The 20,023-nt window shown below is 39.6% G+C and overlaps 2 protein-coding genes across 8 annotated transcripts in view; one reads left to right on the forward strand and one right to left on the reverse strand.

Annotated features, from left to right (window-relative positions):
- QRSL1 (glutaminyl-tRNA amidotransferase subunit QRSL1) overlaps positions 1 to 10,495 on the reverse strand; it is a 36,311-nt gene extending 25,816 nt beyond the window's left edge. Inside the window, exons 1-3 of the mRNA XM_012438403.2 lie at positions 10,369 to 10,495; positions 1,618 to 1,777; positions 1,203 to 1,301 (exon numbers count right to left, since the gene is read on the reverse strand). Of these exons, the coding sequence (XP_012293826.1) occupies positions 1,203 to 1,301; positions 1,618 to 1,777; positions 10,369 to 10,392 (283 nt within the window). The 5' untranslated portion in view covers positions 10,393 to 10,495. The remainder of the gene's footprint in view (positions 1 to 1,202; positions 1,302 to 1,617; positions 1,778 to 10,368) is intronic.
- A 98-nt stretch (positions 10,496 to 10,593) lies between these two features.
- The window catches only part of RTN4IP1 (reticulon 4 interacting protein 1), a 73,284-nt gene continuing 63,854 nt past the window's right edge, over positions 10,594 to 20,023 (forward strand). For all 7 annotated transcript variants that reach the window (XM_064360810.1, XM_064360807.1, XM_064360808.1 and 4 more), the window contains exon 1: positions 10,594 to 11,296. In XM_064360810.1, coding sequence (XP_064216880.1) covers positions 11,023 to 11,296 — 274 coding nt within the window. In that variant the 5' untranslated portion in view covers positions 10,594 to 11,022. The remainder of the gene's footprint in view (positions 11,297 to 20,023) is intronic.

The raw sequence follows: 20,023 nt of genomic DNA on the forward strand, positions 1-20,023 counted from the left end.
CTGGGATCAAGCAGTTCTCCCACCTCAGTCTCCCGAAGAGCTGGGATTAAAGGCACCTGCCGTCATGCCTGGCTACTTTTTATATTTTTATAGAGACAGGGTTTCACCACGTTGGCCAGGCTGGTCTTGAACTCCTGACCTCAGGTGATCCACCTGCCTCGGCCTCCCAAAGTGCTGGGATTACAGGCATGGGCCACTGAGCCTGGCCAACTATTTTTATTATCTAAAAACATTAACAGTTCTACAAAATATTACTTGATAGTCAGAGATGTACTTAGTATTTATGAAAGTAATAGTAAATGTCTATTTTGCTCATTGTACTTACTTGACTTTCTTCTCAGATGATGTGATACCACACAGTAATTTTTATGTATTTCCAGTTAGAAATAGATCTTTATTTTCAACTAAAATTTCCTCTAACATTGAAAAGCCCTAGTATATATTCCAAAATAATTAACAACAGTCTGAATATTAGAGGAAGGTGGGGCATATTCCTCATAGAATATTACTTTTAGCATATAGTACTCTGAATAAGCTTTTTCTATTTCTCTTCCTTCCAAGGATCCAAATATCTTGATAAACCCGATTCCTTTTGACCAAACTCTAAAGAATAAATCTAGGCATTGCCATATTGTGCTATAAAAAATAGAGGAATTAGAAAATAAAAAATAACTGGTCAGTAGATGTTAATGAATCCTCACATCATCCACAAGAGAGGGGTATTGATGATAGCCAGTTCATACTCATTCCCACGTTATCAATGAGCTCAAGTTAGAGGTTATACAGTGTGTTCATGGTGATCAGTTTTTTGTGTTTTTTGTTTGTTTTTTTAGAGATGGGGTCTCACTATATTGCCCAGGCTGGACTCAGACTCGTGAACTCAAGTGATTCTCTTACCTCAGCCTCTTAAGTAGCTGGAACTACAGGTACGCACCCAGCTGGTAATTAGTTATTGAACTGAGTCTTCCTAAATATTAATAGAATTTTTGAAAACTTCTGAAGTAGCATTCATTAAGCTGGCCTACCTCTAAAGAAAAATTTTGCATTCTAAAAAAGCAAATAGTGAAAAAGGTGATATTATATTCTAAGTATTTCTGTCAAAGATACAATTAGTCTGAGATTATCTGGGTACTTTGTTATCCTTAAAGTGAAAAATACTTATTTTTACAAAATTATCAAAGCTCTGATCAGTTATATTTTACCTTTCAGCATATTTGATGCACATGTTGTCTCAATGCCAGACGTGCTAAAGTTGTCTTTTACTGCAATAGGAATTCCATCTAAATCCCCAAGTGACTGTCCTGCATTAAAAAGCCAAAAGAGTGATAAAGGAGATAGTTTAAAACATAAAGGTACATGAATACATGTTATTACAGTAACTACTAGTTTTTGGCATCGATAATTCTTCAGAAACCAAATTATGTCAGAAATTAATACAGTTGGACATTATAAAGCATCACATATCCATTACCCTCATTTTTATTATCCTCATGGCAAGTTCTTTAAATAAGGATATGTTTTATGTTTAAAGGTTCACTTGCCAAAGGGAGACTGCTACAACCAATTAAACTCCTTCTCTGGCGATATAACAATGAAGTATAATTAAAAGCAATTTACCATTCTTATATCTCTTTTCTGATTCTTCAGCTTGTTTTAAGGCCACCTCTTCTGATACAGTAATGTAGGCATTCAGAAACTTAGTCTTCTTGATAAGAGAAAGACATTTTTGACAGAGCTCTGTTGGTGTAATTTGGCCTTGTTTCAGTGCCGCAGAAACCTATACACACAATTCAAAAACCTTTTACTGAGTCGGCAGAAGTTTCAAATGTTATATTGGTGGTGGTGGAGGTGATTCAGTGGCTAAGTATTACATTTTGAAGTGAGGCTTGGGTTCAAAATTAAGAGAACCTATTACCTCAACACTTAGTTTAGTGGATGAAGGGTGATGCACTGATCAGCTTGAGGACAGGTGAAGGACATGACATTCTTCTCCTTAGCTAACTTTCGGTTTCAAAGTCAGGCTGTACAAACAACAGCAGTAAGTTAGGTAAACCATTCTGTCCAGGGGGAGTTGAGGCCCAGCATGGGTGAAGGATAGCTGAGGGCAGATTCTGTAGAGAGGGTAGCTTAGCTGCAATACAAGCAGTCCAGAGAGAAAAAAAGAGAAGTGAACTGGACAAGGCATTGCAGGATTTTTATGGCTCTCTAAATAAGATCTTTATACCTACTGTGGAGTTCAAGAAAGAGACACTATGAATTGAGAGAACTGCTTATACAGGTTCAAAGGCAAACTGAAAAACTTTTCTGAAATTCTGTCTTTAGGGAAGATGTTAGGAGGGCTGGTAAAGAACTGCACCGAAAGTGACTGGGAAGTAGTGAATATCAGTGTATACTGACAGGAAGTAGGGCCTGAGATGAAGTCATGACTGTCTAATATTACCTGGAGGAAGTAATAATAAATGTAGTTACTAATCAGATAAAAGGGATGAATAACAAGAAGTAAAAGATGACACCAAAGCTTTGGAGATTTTATGAAAAGATAATTGGATTAGATGGAAGTTGAGAGAAAAGGAGAATAGAGGAAGGAATAATATTTACCAAATATTTTCCAAGAGCCAGACACATGCATTATTACTTCACTTAACCCTTAAAGCAACCACACAGTTAGGTATTGTTTATCTCATTTGTCAGATGAAGAAACTGAAGCTCAGAGACCTTGGGTGATTTGTCCAAAGTCACTCAAATGGTAAAGGACAGGTGACTTCATAATACACAGTCTTCACCATTTCTATCTCTACTCTATTGGAAGCTTAGTTTGTCCTCCAAGTTGACAGTATTTTCACATGTCCTATACACACTAAACAAGAGAAGTTTGCATTTGAGGGGAAAATCTGCAAATGAGTATGATTATTGAGTAAATCAAGCATGATTATTGAGTAAATCATCAAAGCAATGGCATTCTTAGGGTTGAGGGTTTTAAATGCAACAAGCAGTGGGAAGAGTTCATCGAGAGGATCCCTAATGCTTATAGACAAGAGGAAAAGGACTTCCATGGGGAGGCTACTGGACTGTGCAGGGATGGGAAGGGCAGTGAGGTTTGACTTAAGGAGGTGACTTCTATAGTAACAACAAAAGAGAGTTCGTCAAATGGTCTATAAGAAATGTAAACCCTTCAGAAGAAAGAAGCTACAAGGAATAAAAGAGAGTTGTGTGTTTTAATATCATGTATATGGAATGGGAAGAACAAAGATGGTGATAGGCTGGGTGGAAGAGAGAACTAGCAAAAACCTAGAGCTAGACAGACAATATATAGGCAGAGAGTTAGAACTAGCAAAAACCCAGAGCTAGACAGACAATATATACAGACAGATATATAGGCAGGCCCATCCCATGGCTAAGTTGTAATAATGAGGAAAATTCCATCTGCCACTTTCTCTCCTTCCTTGACTCCTCTCAAGTCCCCTAATGTCTACGATCCTCAAGCTGCTTCCAGACTGGTACGAGGATAAAAGCTAAGAGCTGGGATTACAATTGTGGTTGAAGGGTAAGAAATAAGACTGTCTAGGAGTATTCACTTTAAATGGTGCTGATTTTCATTAAGACCATTTTTAGGAACTGTAGATTTGAGAAAAAAAATCAATAAGGGAATTGGAAAACAGAAGTGAAAACAAAGATGCTAATCAGCTAGATGGACTGAGCATAAGAAGCAGGAAATATAAATCACATATACAGTTTCCCAGGACAAAACTGCAGGTGTCATATCTGAATATAAAACGAAGTTAACTTTCAAGCTTTTGTTAAAAGAAAAAAAATTCTCTCTCTGACACATCTTTTCTCTAATGGAAACTAGGCCTTGCCTGGCAGCCACTGCTGCTCCTGTTTAGTGCTTACCTACCAGGTACCACAGAGTCCAGAGTGGGAGAGGAGACAGATGATCTCCTTTTTCCTCAATGCTTCTCTTCCCTCTTCTCTCAAACATCTCCTCTCATCTGAAGCACATGCCTTGGGAGATGACCTATAGCCTCCCTGGTACTACTTTAAATTCACTGACAATTTTGGCACCTAGCTCACTGTCATCTTTGTTACTATTGCTCCTATCTTCTCCCTTGTTCACGTCAAACTTCAAGTCCATGCACACCAATACCTGACTTTTCACTTCTTTGACCTCACTTTGCACAAACTTTCCCTTCACTTCACCCATTACCAACTCTCCTGGTCATTGCCCAGACTACATACATCATTACTAACATCCACACAGCCACCAAGAAAATGAGACCTTAGTTCCACAACTGCAGGAAATGAACTCTGCCAAAAACCAATGAGGTGGAGAGGACTGGAGCTCCAGATGGAGCTCTAGCCCTAGCAGTACCTTGCAGTACAACTGCAGTACCTTGATTTCAGCCTTGTGAGACCCTGAGTAGAGAACCCAGCTACTCCATGCCTAGACTTCTGACCCAGAAAAGTGTGAGATCCTGGATTATGTTATTTTAAGCCAGAAAGTTTAAAGTACTTTGTTATGCAGCAATAGACAACCAGTATACCTCCTCAAAAAAATTTAAAACACTTGCTCAGGAACCACTCTTCTTAGAAAGTAAGGGAAAGGAAAATTATAAATACATATAATTAGTAATTTTGTCCCTGTAACAAAATTAATGTTAATAATAGTTAGTACTTAGTTCTAGGCATTGTCCTTGGTGCTTAATATATCATTTAATCTTCACACCCACACTGAGACGCTATAATTATCTCCGTTTACAGATAAAAAACTGAAGTTCCTACCTGAGGTCACATAGCTAAAAAGTAGCAGAGCTGTGATTCAACCAAGGACTGATCTTGTTTCTAAAATCATGCTCTGAATTACTTATTGTACTACAGGGTGAGTATCCCTTATCCAAAATGCTTGGGACAAGAAGTGTTTCAGATTTCAGATCTTTTCAAGTTTTGGAATACTCTATTGCACTATATACTTTCTAATTGAGCATCCCTAACCCAAAAATCTCAAGTCCAAAATGCTCCTGGGGCATTTCCTTTGAACATGCCCTTTGAAAATCATGTCGGTGCTCAAAAAGTTTCGGATTTTAGATTTCCAGGTTAGAGATGTTCAACTTGTATAATTATTCTCTATGCAAGACATTTTGGCATTTATTTCTTTGCCATGAAGTGAAGACAATTAACTTAACAGAGAGCATTAAAGGTTCATTTAGGAAAAGAACTGTCTTTTTTTTTTTTTTTTTTTTTTTTTGAAACAGAGTCTAGCTCTGTCACCAAGGCTGGAGTGTGCTGGTATGATCTTGCCTCACTGCAGCCTCAACCTTCCAGGCTCAAGTGATTACCCACTCAATCAGAGAAATCTTCCCTGACCACTCCAGCTAAAATGTCCAGCTCCCTCAACTAGTTCTCAAACTATAATCTACTTAATTTTCCTCCATAGTACTTATACTACCTGAATAAAATGTTTGGTTTCCTGTCTGTTATTTATTTTTTTGAGATGAAGTTTCGCTCTTGTTGCCCAGGCTGGAGTGCAATGGTGTGATCTCGCCTCACCACAACCTCTGCCTCACAGGTTCAAGCAATTCTCCTGACTCAGCCTCCCGAGTAGCTGGGATTACAAGCATGTGCCACCATGCCCGGCTAATTCTGTATTTGTAGTAGAGACAGGGTTTCTCCATGTTGGTCAGGCTGGTCTCGAATTCCTGACCTCAGGTGATCTGCTCGCCTCGGCCTCCCAAAGTGCTGGGATTACAGGTGAGCCACTGCACCTGGCTCTGTCTGTTTTTAATGCTACACCCCAGTGCCTGGAACACAGAGGTACTCACTAAATGTTAGTTGAATGAATAACAGTTGTTTAAAATTTGGAACGAATTTCCCTATAGAACAATGATTAGTTTTTCTAAAGTTGAACCTCCAAGAAGCCAACTGAATATATTATTCTTTAAACTTTAGGATTAATAATATTAGCCTTGTGCCTGGCTCCTAGAAACACTGGGATCATGCCACAAAAGACAAAGGTAAAAGTGAGATTCCTCCCCTTTCTGAATGTACCTGGGTAAAATTTACAAATAGAAATTTTACCTATTTGGTATCTTACCTTCTTTTTGTGCCTATTATTCCCAGGGCTCCTCTCTTACCATAAGCCTCTACTCACATCCTCCAAATTGCTCCCATCATTTTCAGCCCTTCTCCCTAATTCCCAGCAAATTTTCCCTTCGTCAACTGATTATCTCAATTAAGATATTGTGAAGAAATCTAAACTGTTATAATGTACAATGGGTGAAGAAATTGTTCAACCTTCCCAGGCATCTGTACATATTTAAAAGAGAATTCAATGAAAAGATAATTTGTATGAATTAATTAATCCCTAATTAGTAGAATTTAGGGCACCAGTACAGTGATGTGGAAAAAATACAAAGTAGACAGAAGGTAGTTTTAGAGCTGGGGAAATAACCATCAAATGTTTTGCATGCTAGGCATTAATAGGTATTTGTTAAAGGGCTGATTAAGTAAAAGTAATCATGCCAAGGCATCTTCTGGGTCTTCCCTTGGGTCAGCTCTCCTAAATAGTTCTTTTTTTTTAACCCCATTAAGCAAAAGTTGTTTTTCACAATGGCTCACTCAATGACACCAGAGAGAAGTAGTACAAAAAAGTTAGCATTTAAGGAGCCATGACAGTTGTCAAAATCAAAACAGAGTCACTTGTGTTAAAATCCTGACAAATGGAGCCAGGGAAGGTCAAGAAGAGAGGGTTCTCATGTACAAATGCCTGATAAGAAGAACAGCTGACAAAGGATTGATAAGCAGAGTATATAAGGAGCTCAAACAACAGGAAAAAATCCAATAATCAAATTAAAAATGGGCAAAAGATCTGAACAGACATTTCTCAAAAGAAAGACATATAAATGGCAAACTGGTATATGAAAAGGTGCTCAACATCACTGATCATCAGAGAAATGCAAATCAAAACTACAATGAGTTATCATCGCACTCCAGTAAAAATGGCTTCTATCCAAAACATAGGCAATAATGAATGCTGGTGAGGATGGAGAAAAGTTAGTTGGAATGTAAATTACTACAGCCACTATGAAGAATAGTATGGAGGTTCCTCAAAAACCTAAAAATACAATTACTGGTTGGCTGCAGTGGCTCACACCTGTAATCCTAGCACTTAGGGGGCTGAGGCAGGATTGCTTGAGGTCAAGAATTCAAGACCAACTTGGCCAACATAGTGAGAGCCCATCTCTAAAAAAAAAAATAATTAAAAATAAATAAAAATAGAACTACCATATGATCCAGCAATCCCACTGCTAGGTATATATGCACCTAAAAGAAAGAAAAAATCGGGAGCTGCGGTGGCTCGGGACAGTTGTCCTGGTGCTTGAGGAGGCGAGGCTATGCATTCAAGGCCAACCTGGGCAATATGAGAACCTCTCATTCATTTAAAAAAAAAAAAAAAGAAAGAAAATCAACATAGCAAAGAGATATCTGCTCTCTCATGTTTATTGCAGCACTATTCACAATAGCCAAGATTTGGAAGCAACCTAAGTGTCTACCAACAGACGAATGGATAAAGAAAATGTCCTACAGGTACACAATGGAGTACTACTCAGCCATAAGAAGAATGAGAGCCTGTCATTTGCAACAATATGGATGGAACGGGAGAACATTGTTAAGTGAAATAAGCTAGGCACAGAAAGACAAACTTCCCATGTTCTCACCAATTTGTGGGAGCTAAAAATTAAAGCAACTGATCTTGTGGAGATAGAGTAAAATGATGGTTACCAGAGGCTGGAAAGGGTAGCAGTAGGGGTGGGAATGGGTAATAGGTACCAAAATATAGTTAGACAGAATAAATAAGATACAGTGTTTGATAGCACAGCAGGTGATTACAGTCAATGATAATTTACTGTACATTTAAAAATAACTAAGAGTATAACTGTAATGTTTGTAACACTGTAGGGAGCCAGTCCTACATCACCCGTGGGTATCCCAAGTACAGTGGTGACAAAGAAATGAGAAAGAGATTAAGAGAAAAAGTGGGACCAGGGGGCCACACTTTATTACCCTGGAGGTGACAGTGAAGGCCCCAGCTCTCATCATCCACACTATTTATTGATTACAATCACTTTGATCTATAGGGTAGGGGTGGAGTGATGGTGGAGTGAATCAGTGAGCCAGAAGTGAATTAGTGAACCAGAACTGGTGTGTCATCCTAAGGATTGATAACAGTGATGGTTTGAGAGTTTCACAAAACAAGAACATGTGGTTATCTTTAGCTTATTATCTACGTACAGCTGATGGAACCCGGGCCTTACAAGGAGCCTACAAGTGTGGCTATGTCACAGTGCTATGAAGGGGTTTTACATCCTTGAGCACAATGTTTATGGTAACAGAGCCAAGGTCACCCTATACTGGAACATGAGGCATGAAGAGGCCTTCCTCCTCAGAGGCCTCCTGCGGCCTTCCGCAGTTTGTTGTTCCTTGTTTATATGTTACTCATAAGCAATTTATGTAGGCACTCTGTAGTCCTTTCTCCTTTGCAGCTTTTCCCAACATAACACAAAGAAATGATAAACGCTTGCGGTGATGGACACACCATTAACTCTGATATGATTATTATGCATTGTATGCTTGTATCAAAATATCTCATGTGCTCCATAAATACATACACCTACTATGTACCCATTAAAATTTTTTTAAAAAGAACTATCATGAGATTGCAAAAAACACAACCTTGCACAAAGGCCACTGCAACCTTACACACACACATACACAGATACTTCTGTAAGGACATCTGACCAGCAACTGCCTATCCAACCTTGGACTGATGCCACCTTTGTGACTCATCCTTGTAGCCAATGATAACTGATTCAAAATAATTTATGTAATTCTTCTCATTTTGTCCTTAAAAACATCCCTTGCCCCAACCTCCTTAAATAGGCACATAGTTTACTATATCACACATATTCCCATTGCATTGCTACTCCAAAATAAATATTTTCTTAGAGAGTCTCTTTCTGTTACTTAGATTGGCAGTGGAAAAGGCAAAAAAAGGAAATACCATATTTGAATAGGTTGTATTTCATTTTAAAACAAGTTTTGGTTTTTTTTTTTAAAAGAACGAATTTGATTAGATACAATTCAAAATGGTAAAATAATAATGTATTTTGGGAAAGAACTATTTATTATTTAAAGCCTGTGGATTTAAATTTCCCATTTTATATTATAGCTATCTATAATTATAATCCAGGCTGCCAGCTGGGAAAAACAAACAAACAAAACGACAACTTCTAGGGTGGAATAAAAAGGAAGAAGGCAGTTTAGGTCTTCAGCCCCTACTTATTACCAGAAATCACCTGGATCCCCCATTAAACCATACTCCCGGACTTCACACACAGATCTAATTAAGTCTAGAATGGGACATAGTTTTGGTTTTAACAGGTGCCTCAGGTGATTCTGATAGAAATGGGCCTTCAGACAGTTCTAAGGTTGAGGAACTTAGAAGAAATTTCAGGAAGCAAAAAGACCTGAATTAAAGAAAGCTGTAAGAGCAGAAACAATGTGAGAGGGCAGATTACAGCCATATCTGCAGGATAGAATTAACAGAGCTTAGTGATTTATTAGATATGAACGATGAGGAAGACTCTAAAGGCAAATGAGATAACAGTTGTGCCATTAAAAAGAGTCTATTAAGAATTCAGAAATATCAGAGCTTTTGTTTCTTAAGATGGGGGTTGAGAGGTAAGGGGGTACTCCTGTTACAGTGATGACTTCAACATTCATTAAAGTGAATTTGAGGTGCTTATGTGACATTTGTCAGAATTGTCCAGAAGGCATCACAAATACAGCCTAGAGTTCAAACATGACGTCCGGGAAATGGCGACTAGGGTTAGGGAATCATTGGTATCTTAGTAGTAGGTAAATCCTACAGAACGAATTCTTTCAAAAAAGCCAAAAATTTCTCGTTTGAATTTTGCAAACTACAGTTTTGCCGGGCTTCTTAGCGACAACTGCAGCTAAATGTGGGGGACAGAGAGCCTGAAGTGGCCCCGAAAAGCCCCCCTTATCTGGCAAAGCCCACTCCGATACCACTCCAGAGCCCGACCCATACCAGAGCAAAGGTCTAAGCACCTAAGAAGCCGATTCACCATACTACAGCTCTGCGGTGCAGATATTTTCCCTGCTAAGGTCCTCACTCCTGAATGGGTACGGCGAGTACACCCTAAGGACCGAAAGCTACCTATCCCCCACTCAGTTCAAGAGGAGGCAGCGAGATGGGCCAAGATGCATGGTAAGGCCCAGGGAGTCTTTTGTCAACGGACTCCGCTAAACTTTCCGCCCTCCCAGGGGCCTCAGAGGGTCTAATCCACTCACTTCTCGGAGGGTCTGGCCCAGCATGATCCTCTTGCCCAGACTGCCACCATAGGAGCCAGGAAAGGAGGAAAAAGAGGTCACCGGTCGCTGGTGATGTTACATGGGCGCAGCCATCTTTAATCGTCACTGAGCCCTTCAACACTGAATACTTGGATTGGTTGAATTGCAGCCCGAGGAAATGATCTTTGCAGGCGATTGGTTGGCGCCGCAAAGCCATACCGGCGGCTAAGAAGAGCGCAGCGGCAAGGAGACTGAGGGCCAGGGTCGCGGCGGAAGCCGACAAGCCTTCAATTCTCTGGCTTTGGATCGCGAGCGGTGTCTGCTTGTCCCGCCGAGGGCTCCCAGGAAGGGCAGGGATCTAGAGGATTTGCATACCGGCTTTTCTTTTCTCCTTTTTTTTTTTTTTTTAAAGGGGAGGGGTGAAAGGGTTGGAGGAGAATGGACAGAATACTGACTGGAACGTTAATTGGAGCATTTCATATGCGAAAAGCAGAATAACAGTTCCGTATTCTTTATAAAGTTTCTCCATTAGATTAATTTCATTTTAGAATGCTCATTTTGCATGCTTAATTTTGAAATTAGCCCGTTTGACTGAATTCAGGGGTGAGAGTTCGATCCAGTCCAAGTTTGAGCACTCAGTTCAACCAGTTTACGATGGAATTTCTGAAGACTTGTGTACTTAGAAGAAATGCGTGTACTGCGGTTTGCTTCTGGAGAAGCATAGTTGTCCAAAAGCCTTCAGTTAGAACGATTAGTACTACCTCTCCAAGGAGCACTGTTATGCCTGCTTGGGTGATAGATAAATATGGGAAGAATGAAGTGCTTCGATTCACTAAGAACATGATGATACCTATCATACACTATCCAAATGAAGTCATTGTCAGAGTTCACGCTGCCAGTGTAAATCCTATAGATGTTAATATGAGAAGTAAGTTTTAAAAAGATATTGTTACCTTTTTTTTAAAAAAAATCACTATTTCATAAGGTATGTGGTTTAAAGAAATTATTTGACTAAGCTTCTTTGGTTAACACAAAGGAATAATTTAGGTTTCTAACAATACCTCTGCAAATATTTCCAAAATTTTGAAATTGCAATGACCAGAGTATTCTTCTGGCCATTTATATTGACAAAATATAAGCTTGATTATATTTTGTCATGCTTATATAATGTCAAGCATTATATTTGCCATGCTTCGTTAAATATATAAGTTTATACTTGAGAGCTGTGTCTGTAGCTAACTTTTTTTTTCTTTTCTGCCCAGATTGGAGTGCAGTGGCCCTATCTCAGCTCACTGTAACCTCCGCCTCCTGGGTTCAAGCAGTGTCTTCTGCCTCTGCCTCAGCCTCCTGTGTAGCTGGGATTAAAGACGTGTGCCACCACACCTGGCTAATTTTTTTTTGTATTTTTAGTAGAGACCGGGTTTCACCATGTTGGTCAGTCTGGTCTCAAACTCCTGACCTCAGGTGATCTGCCTGCCTCGGCCTCCCAAAGTGCTGGGATTACAGAGGTGCGTGCCCAGCCTACGTCTGTCCTGGGAACTAAATTTCTGTCCTGGGAACTTTGTGGTGTTCTGAGATCTGTCACAGGCTTTGGAGGTAATAGTTATGTTTCCTAGTCAGTTCATAATTTGCTTTTTTTTTTTTTGTCTGAGATGGAGTCTTGCTCTGTTGCCAGGCTGGAGTGCAGTGGTGCGATCTCGGCTCACTGTAACCTCCGCCTCCCAGGTTCAAATGATTCTCCTGCCTCAGCCTCCCGAGTAGCTGGTACTACAGGCGCGCACTACCACACTCAGCTAATTTTTGTATTTTTAGTAGAGAAAGGGTTTCACCATGTTGGCCAGGATGGTCTCGACCTCTTGACCTCATGATCCAGTCGACTTGGTCTCCCAAAGTGCTGGGATTACAGGCATGAGCCACCGTTCCCGCCTGGAATTTGCATTTTTACAGTACACCCTAAGGACTGAAAGGCACCTATCCCCCACTCAGTTCAAGAGGAGGCCGTGAGGTGGGCCAAGATATGTGGTAAGGCCCAGGGACACTTTGTCAACAGAGTTCTCTTTACCATTACTTGTAGGTTTCTTTATTGTTCCAGTAGACAAAGCAACAGAACAGGACTCCAAGATACGGACATAGTACTTTCCTCATTTCTGCTATTGCATTCTACCCTCAGCACTTAAGATCTATTTTCCTGTTATGCTCCATTCTAAAGGAATGTTCTTATCTTAATTTCCGTTGGATGGTACTGACAAAGCTTGGAGAGCACTAACTTCCTAAAATATATACTATACAATTATATTTATTTTAGTGCTGAAAAGATTTAGTATTGTGAATTAATTTTGCTTTGGAAAATAATGACAAAAATATTATCAGTCTTGCTTGTGGGAATTCATATGTCTTTTGAAGAAATCAGAAAACATCTTTTGAGATGATTGTGTTAATCATAGATCAGTTTCTGTTTTAGGTAAGCTGCCAAATGCAGTTTAGTGTAACCATGGGTCAGTGTTTTGAAGGACTATGTGTAGTCTACAGTTATATTCAACAGATTGCTTCAATAGCAATTCTTTAATTATTATATTTTAAGTTCTGGGGTGTTGAGAAATGTTGAATATTGAGAAATGCTGAGTATATGATAAAATATATTGTTTGCTAGGAAGAAAAATGGCAAGGAAAACCTAGGGCCTGCCCACCCCCCCCCAAGTAGAAAACTACTTGGGGCATTCTAAAGTGGCAGGACAATATATAAAAATCACACACTGGTTAAAACAATTCTTTAAGCGTGGGACATCTGACCCTGCCACCCTGGCTCCCTCGTGGAGAATACTTTTTAGTTTGTCTGTGATCAGTGGTAAGCAGGCACCAGCTGCCTACTTGGCATATTTTGTGTTATCAGAAAATACTGAACATCTGTTTGTTAATAATAATCACCTGTTCAGAGAGAATAAATGTGTGGGTCAGAGTCTGCTCAAGGCCCTCAGCCGGGAATACCGTCAGCCCCTTGAAGTTCTCATCTCGGAATGCTGCTGGCCCCTGGGATGGTCCCACTTTGTTGTTCTGTCTGGGTGTCTGCTTCTCAATTCCTTCAGTGCTGCCTGGGTGGGGGTCTCGGCGGCTGAGCTCACTTGGTACTGGGATACATGTGCAGAACTTGCAGGTTTGTTACACAGGTATACATGTGCCATGGTGGTTTGCTGCACCCATCAATCCATCATCTACATTAGGTATTTCTCCTAATGCTATCCCTCCCCTAGTCCCCCAGCCCCTCAACAGGCCTTGGTGTGTGATGTTCTCCTCCCTGTGTCCATGTGGTCTCATTGTTCAACTCCCACTTTTAAGTGAGAACATTTGGTGTTTGGTTTTCTGTTCTTGTGTTAGTTTGCTGAGAATGATGGTTTCCAGCTTCATCCATGTCCCTGCAAAGGACATGAACTCATCCTTTTTATGGCTGCATAGTATTCCATAATAACAATTCTTTTTTTTTTTTGAGATAGAGTCTTGCTCTTTCATCAAGCTGGAGTGCAGTGGCACGATCTTGGCTCACTGCAACCTCCGTCTCCCAGATTCAAGCGATTCCCCTGCCTCAGCCTCCTGAGTAGCTGGGACCACAGGCACGCGCCACCATGCCTGGCTAATTTTTTGCATTTTAGTAGAGATGAGCTTTCACCATGGCCAGGATAGTCTAGATCTCCTGACCTTATGACCTGCCTGCCTTGGCCCGCCAAAGTGCTGGGATTATAGGCATGAGCCACTGCACCCGGCCAACAATTCTTATATATGACCTATGCATGATGAATTTATTTGTTCATGTACATACCCAAATATTAAATTAAGGTTAATGATAGAATGAACCAGTTTTGTGGAATTTATAGGTAAGTATGAAAATGCTGAGACTGTGACTTTGTTTCCTTTTTCTCTTTTTTCCAGGAGTGGTATGATAGGTTAGGGTAGCAATTCTCATTGTTTGGTTTTAAGACCTCCTTTTTTTTTTTTTTCCCATTGAGACAGAGTCTCACTGTGTGCCCAGGCTGGAGTACAGTGGCATAGCTTGGCTCACTGCAACCTCTGCCTCCTGAGTTCAAATGATTCTCGAGCCTCAGCCTCCTGAGTAGCTGGGACTACAGGCACCTGCCACCATGCCTGGCTAATTTTTTTGTATTTTTAGTAGAGACAAGGTTTTACCATGTTGGCCAGGCTGTTTCTGAACTCCTGACCTCAGGTGATCTGCCTGCCTTGGCCTCCCAATGTGCTGGAATTACAGGCATGAGCCATTGCGCCCGACTTCAAGACCTCTTTACAGTCCTAAAAATTATTTGGCTTTTGTTTATGTGAGCTGTAGCTATTGATATTTACATTAGAAATTAAAACAAATTTAAAAATATATATTTATTTAAAATACAGTAAACCCCTTTTGTGTTAACATTACAAAGTTGAATCAGGATAAAAATATAGAATGACATAAAAATAATGACTGAGAGACAACTACATAGGTGAAGCACTAAAACAGGTAGGAGTTGATCTTCCAAAAAAGAAGCAAAAAAAAGTTAGTGAGAAGACTAGTCTTGTTTTACACTTTTGCATGTCTCTGTCTGGTTTAATAAGATACTGGATTTTCAACTGTACTTTTGTATTCAATTTTGCATTATGTTATTTGAAATGATGAAGAAAAATCACACAGATAGACCATTGGAAAAGAAAGGATCTTTTAGAGTCCTTGAAAAGATCTTTGTGAGGAACCAAACTTGGAGAACTTCTGAATTAGGGAAATAAAGTCTAGAGTCACTGTCTTTAGGTCCTTTGACTCCAAATTTGAATGCTGTTACTTTTAATCTAATGAATATATCCAGACCTATGCTGTTCAGTATAGTGGCCACTAGCCACATGTGGCTATCGAGCAGTTGAAATGTGGCTAGTCTGAATTGAGATGTGCAGTCAGTGTGAAATTTGCACTACATTTCAGAGACTTAGTAAGAAAAAAAGAATGTAAAATATCTCATTAAGAATTTTATATTGATTACATGTTAACTTGATATAAAACATTACTTCCTATATCCAAATAAAATTAATATCATTTGTTCCCTTTTACCTTTTTGGTAGCTACCAGAAAATGTTAAATTTCACATGTGGCTTGGATTATGTTTCTCTCAGACAGCACCTATTAAGACAATGTGATAGAATAACTTAAACATTTATTCGAGGAAGAGGTTTGGGGAAAGACTTTTGGAGTTTTAAAGTATGTGTTGCTGAAAAGCTTTATTAATAATGAATTAAAATGACTTCGCTGAGACTGTCTCATGAAATCTACATTTGTATTCTTTGTTTTGAAGTAATAATTGCTACTACCAGTTGGGCATGCCATTTTCATTTATTCTTTTTACATTAGGCTTGAAGAGAGTTCAGTTTTTTATAAGATATATCTTTTGGTGGTAACTTTTACTCAATGATCAGCATGTTTTTTCATCTCCCTTGATTGTAAGCTCTTTGAAGAACAATCCCATGCTTTGTCAACCTGTTTCAGTGCTTCACATATGCAGTTGTCATTCAGTCACTATTTCTATGCCATTTTATAGTTTTGGTCTGACATAAGATTACAAACTTCAGTTAGCAGTATTTTATCCATGAGTAATTTTTTCATTTTGTCTTCATTTAGATCTGTTAGCTTTTTATTTCTTTAAATGCACAGGCATAATTCATGTTGTGTACATTTTCGTTTAAACAGAATGCCTGTATCTGGACTTTTCTTGGCTGCTGTTTAATAACATAATACTGTAAAACATTTTACTTTTATATAGTATTCTTGAAACATCTTAGTTTCTTATGACTTGACTGGGTAATGTTGTTCTCAAGATATCCTCTTTGTTTTTCCTCCTGCCCATGGATTCTTTTTGAGGATATGTTGTTGTCGTTGGAGAAGATATCTGAAACAGTAGCTTGGTGAAATAAAATAATGAGTAGAAGATTGTAAACTGTAGGAAGCAGTTATTTCCCTTGACAAGAAGGCAGGAGACTTGTCTTTTTCATTTGAAAGATGAAGCCTGGCTGTTTTTCTGGAGATGGCCACTACTGTTGGACATAAAATAATAAATTATAGAAATGGCTAAAGAAATGAAGAATTTTAACATAGGAAAAAGATGCAGCCAATAGCATCATACCAACAAAGTTTGGTGTCTTTAGTTGGGATTAAAGTCTTTAAACAGATGACAGATTTAGGATTTTTCAAATTGGCCCAATTTTCTGAACAAGTCTAAGTAGCAACCTCTGTCAATGGGATGGAGCACCTAAGGGCCCCATTCAGTCATCTGTGTCACCAAGCAGGTTCTCAGTTACTAACTGCTAGCTAACAACATTCTGGATTCAGGACTTGTTAGTAACAGTGAGCCAGGGCTACTCTGTTGATCTATTAGCATATCAGGGGACCCAGAAAACTAAAAACAACTTTGAGCTGCAGGCTCTGTACCTCAAAGAGGGCTGAAACCTTTTTGCAGCTCTTAAACAGCAGCTAAAGTTTGACATGGCTAAGTGTCCACTTCTGATGTTCAAACCACAGAGAGGTTTCAGTGACTAGTTTAATTATCTTTTAGCAGCGGAAAAGGAATGTAAGACAGGAAAAGTGAAGCACATTACTTGTGAATATTACAGGGGAAGTTTTTTTTTTTCTCTGACAGTATAATCCTAACTAGCCAGATGGCAAACGTGTAATGTTGGTATAATGGCCATCAGCTTAGATTTTCTGGGACTTTCCCACCTTGCAAACACTTTATCCCATGTGTCTTGATTTTTCATTAGAAACACAACTCATGCAAGCAACCCACCTGTCAGCGTCTCTCTCTGAATCTTTTACCTTCCTTCCTGCTGTATGGATTAGCTGTCACTGCTTTCATGTAAGGCCAGCCTTTGGCTTGTGTTTCTAATTCCGTCCCTTCTCACCTACTCTGGGATATCATTCCAGCAGGTATCTCCTGCATCATCAGTCTTTTCTACTGGATCATCCCCATTAGCATATAGACTTGCTGTTATTTCTCCTTTCTTAAGAAAAAAAGCCACTCAAAAGTCTTCTGTCTATCCCAGTTACTACTTCTAGCTACTGCTCCATTTCTCTGCTCCCTTTACAGCAAAACTATTTTAAAGAGAGTTCAGTCTTATCATGGTCTCTAGTCCCTTACTTCCCATTCTCTCAAAAGCACACCACACAGCAGCTGCTCCTGGCTGGGTTACCAAAGGTCTGTATGTTGTTAGATCCAGGCTTGTTTGTTTGTTTTAAAGCCTCTTAGCAGCTTTGGACCTTATTTGAAAACCTGTCTCCCAGGTCAGCAGCATTGAATGTCTTTAAACGGACTCCTTAGGCTCTTCTGCTGCTTGCTTCTCATCCCTGAGATCTAATGGACTGCCCACGGGAGTGGATGTGGAGTCAGAGAGATGTACAGAGTGGGTTAGTGACTGTGGAGCACACGTTGTATGGGGCAGGGGGTGGTAAATGACTGGAGAGGTGGGCAGGTTGCCTATCATGGAGAGCCTCACATGGCAGACATGTTCTCAGAAATATCAAGCAGAAGAGAGAATAACAGATACTTCTGTGTCTGAGAAAAATCACGTTGTATGTGGAAGCCATGTAATAAACTATTCTGGATTATTATAGACTAACAAATTTATTTGAACCCAAAAATTATAATCAAAAGAATACTTCCAAGTTTCATTTAGCTGACATTTATGTACATCTTCTTTTTCTTCTTCTTTTTTTTTTTTTTTTTGAGACAGAGCTTCCCTTTGTCACCCAGGCTGGAGTGTAGTGGTGTGATCATGGCTCACTGTAGTCTCAAACTCCTGGGCTCAAGTGATCCTCCTGCCTCAACCACCTGAGTAGCTGGGACTATAGACATGTACCACTCTGCCTGGCTAATTTTTTAAATTTTTAGTAGAGATGAGGTCTCACTATGTTGCCCAGGCTGGTCTTGAACTCCTGAACTCAAGCAGTCCTCCCACCTTGGCCTCTCCAAGTCCTAGGATTACAGGTGTGAGCCACTGCACCTGACCTGTAAATAGTCTTAAAAAGATACGAGCGAGGTGCGGTGGCTAACGCCTGTAATCCCAGCGCTTAGGGAGGCCAAGGTGGGCAGATTGCTTGAGCCCAGGAGTTCAAGACCAGCTGGGCCAACATGACAAAACCCTGTCTCTACAAAAATTGGCTGGATGTGGTGGCACACACCTGTAATCCCAGCTACTCCAGAGGCTGAGGCATGAGAATGGCTTGAACCCAGGAGGTGGAGGTTGCATTAAGCCAAGATCACGTCACTGCACTCCAGCCTGGGTGACAGAGTGAGATGCCATCTCTAAAAAAAAAAAATAAATAGAAAGATATGTATAATAAAACAACTTGATTTTACACATCAGAACAGATGCAGCCAAGTGGCTTTTATTTCCCCTCAGGGATTTATTCCAATTTTTTCCAAAGATGTTATTCTAGAAATATTTTTAAGGAGATGGGGATCATTCTCATAAATTATTGTCACCCTCCAATATTTTATATTCTTATTTATTTATTAACTTTAAACGGCTTAAATATTTATCTTCACCAGACCTGGTTCCAAATATCTTTGTTGTTTAAAAAATTCATGAATGAATACGTTAATAAAGACATCATCTTCAAAGAACAAAGCAAAACTGTATAAAAGATAGTAAAAGTTACAATTTCACTACAATCTGACAATTTTAAAATTTGAATTTCAAAAATATTTTGAGCAATGGTGGCTTTAGTTTAATAAGTGATTATCACTTTCCAAATTTACCTATTTGTTTATTTATTTTGAGATGGTGTTTGGCTCTTATTGTCCAGGCCAGAGTGCAATGGCGCCATCTCAGCTCACTGCAACCTCCACCTCCGGATTCAAGCGATTCTCCTGCTTCAGCTTCCTGAGTAGCTGGGATGTGCCACCATGCTTGGCTAATTTTGTATTTTTAGTAGAGACGGGGTTTCTTCATGTTGGTCAGGCTAGTCTCAAACTCCCGACCTTAGGTGATCCGCCCACCTTGGCCTCTCAAAGTGCTGGGATTACAGGCATGAGCCACCGCGCCCAGCCAGTAAATTTTTTTTAAAAAGAACTACATCCATCTTTTTATGCTTTCCCATGTAATGGCAAAAATTTATAAGGTTGATTACTTTTAAAAAAAACTTTTAAGTTCAGCAGTATAAGTGCAGGTTTGTTATATAAGTCAGCTTGTGTCATGGGGGTTTATTGTACAGATTATTTCATCTCCCAGGTATTAAGCCTTGTACCCATTAGTTACTTTTCTTGATCCTCTTCCTCCCATCCTCCACCCTCTGTAAAGCTCCAGTGTGTGTTGTTCCTTTCTGTGTGTCCATGTGTTCTCATCATTTAGTGCCCACTTTTAAGTGAAAACATGTAGCATTTGGTTTTCTGCTCCTGTGTTAGTTTGCTAAGGATAATGGCCTCCAGTTCTGTCCATGTCCCTGCAAAGGACATGATCTCATTCCTTTTTATGGCTGCATAGTATTCCGTGGTGTGTATGTACCACAGTTTTTTTATCCAGTCTATCGTTCATGGGCAGTTAGGTTGATTCCACATCTTTGCTGTTGTCAATAGTGTACAGTGAACATGCAGTTGCATGTGTCTTTGTAATAGAATAATTTGTAATCTACATCTTG

The sequence above is a fragment of the Aotus nancymaae genome, unplaced genomic scaffold (assembly GCF_030222135.1).
Source record: "Aotus nancymaae isolate 86718 unplaced genomic scaffold, 86718_ANA_hifiasm-v0.15.2.pri h1tg000040l, whole genome shotgun sequence".
Classification (NCBI taxonomy): domain Eukaryota; kingdom Metazoa; phylum Chordata; class Mammalia; order Primates; family Aotidae; genus Aotus; species Aotus nancymaae.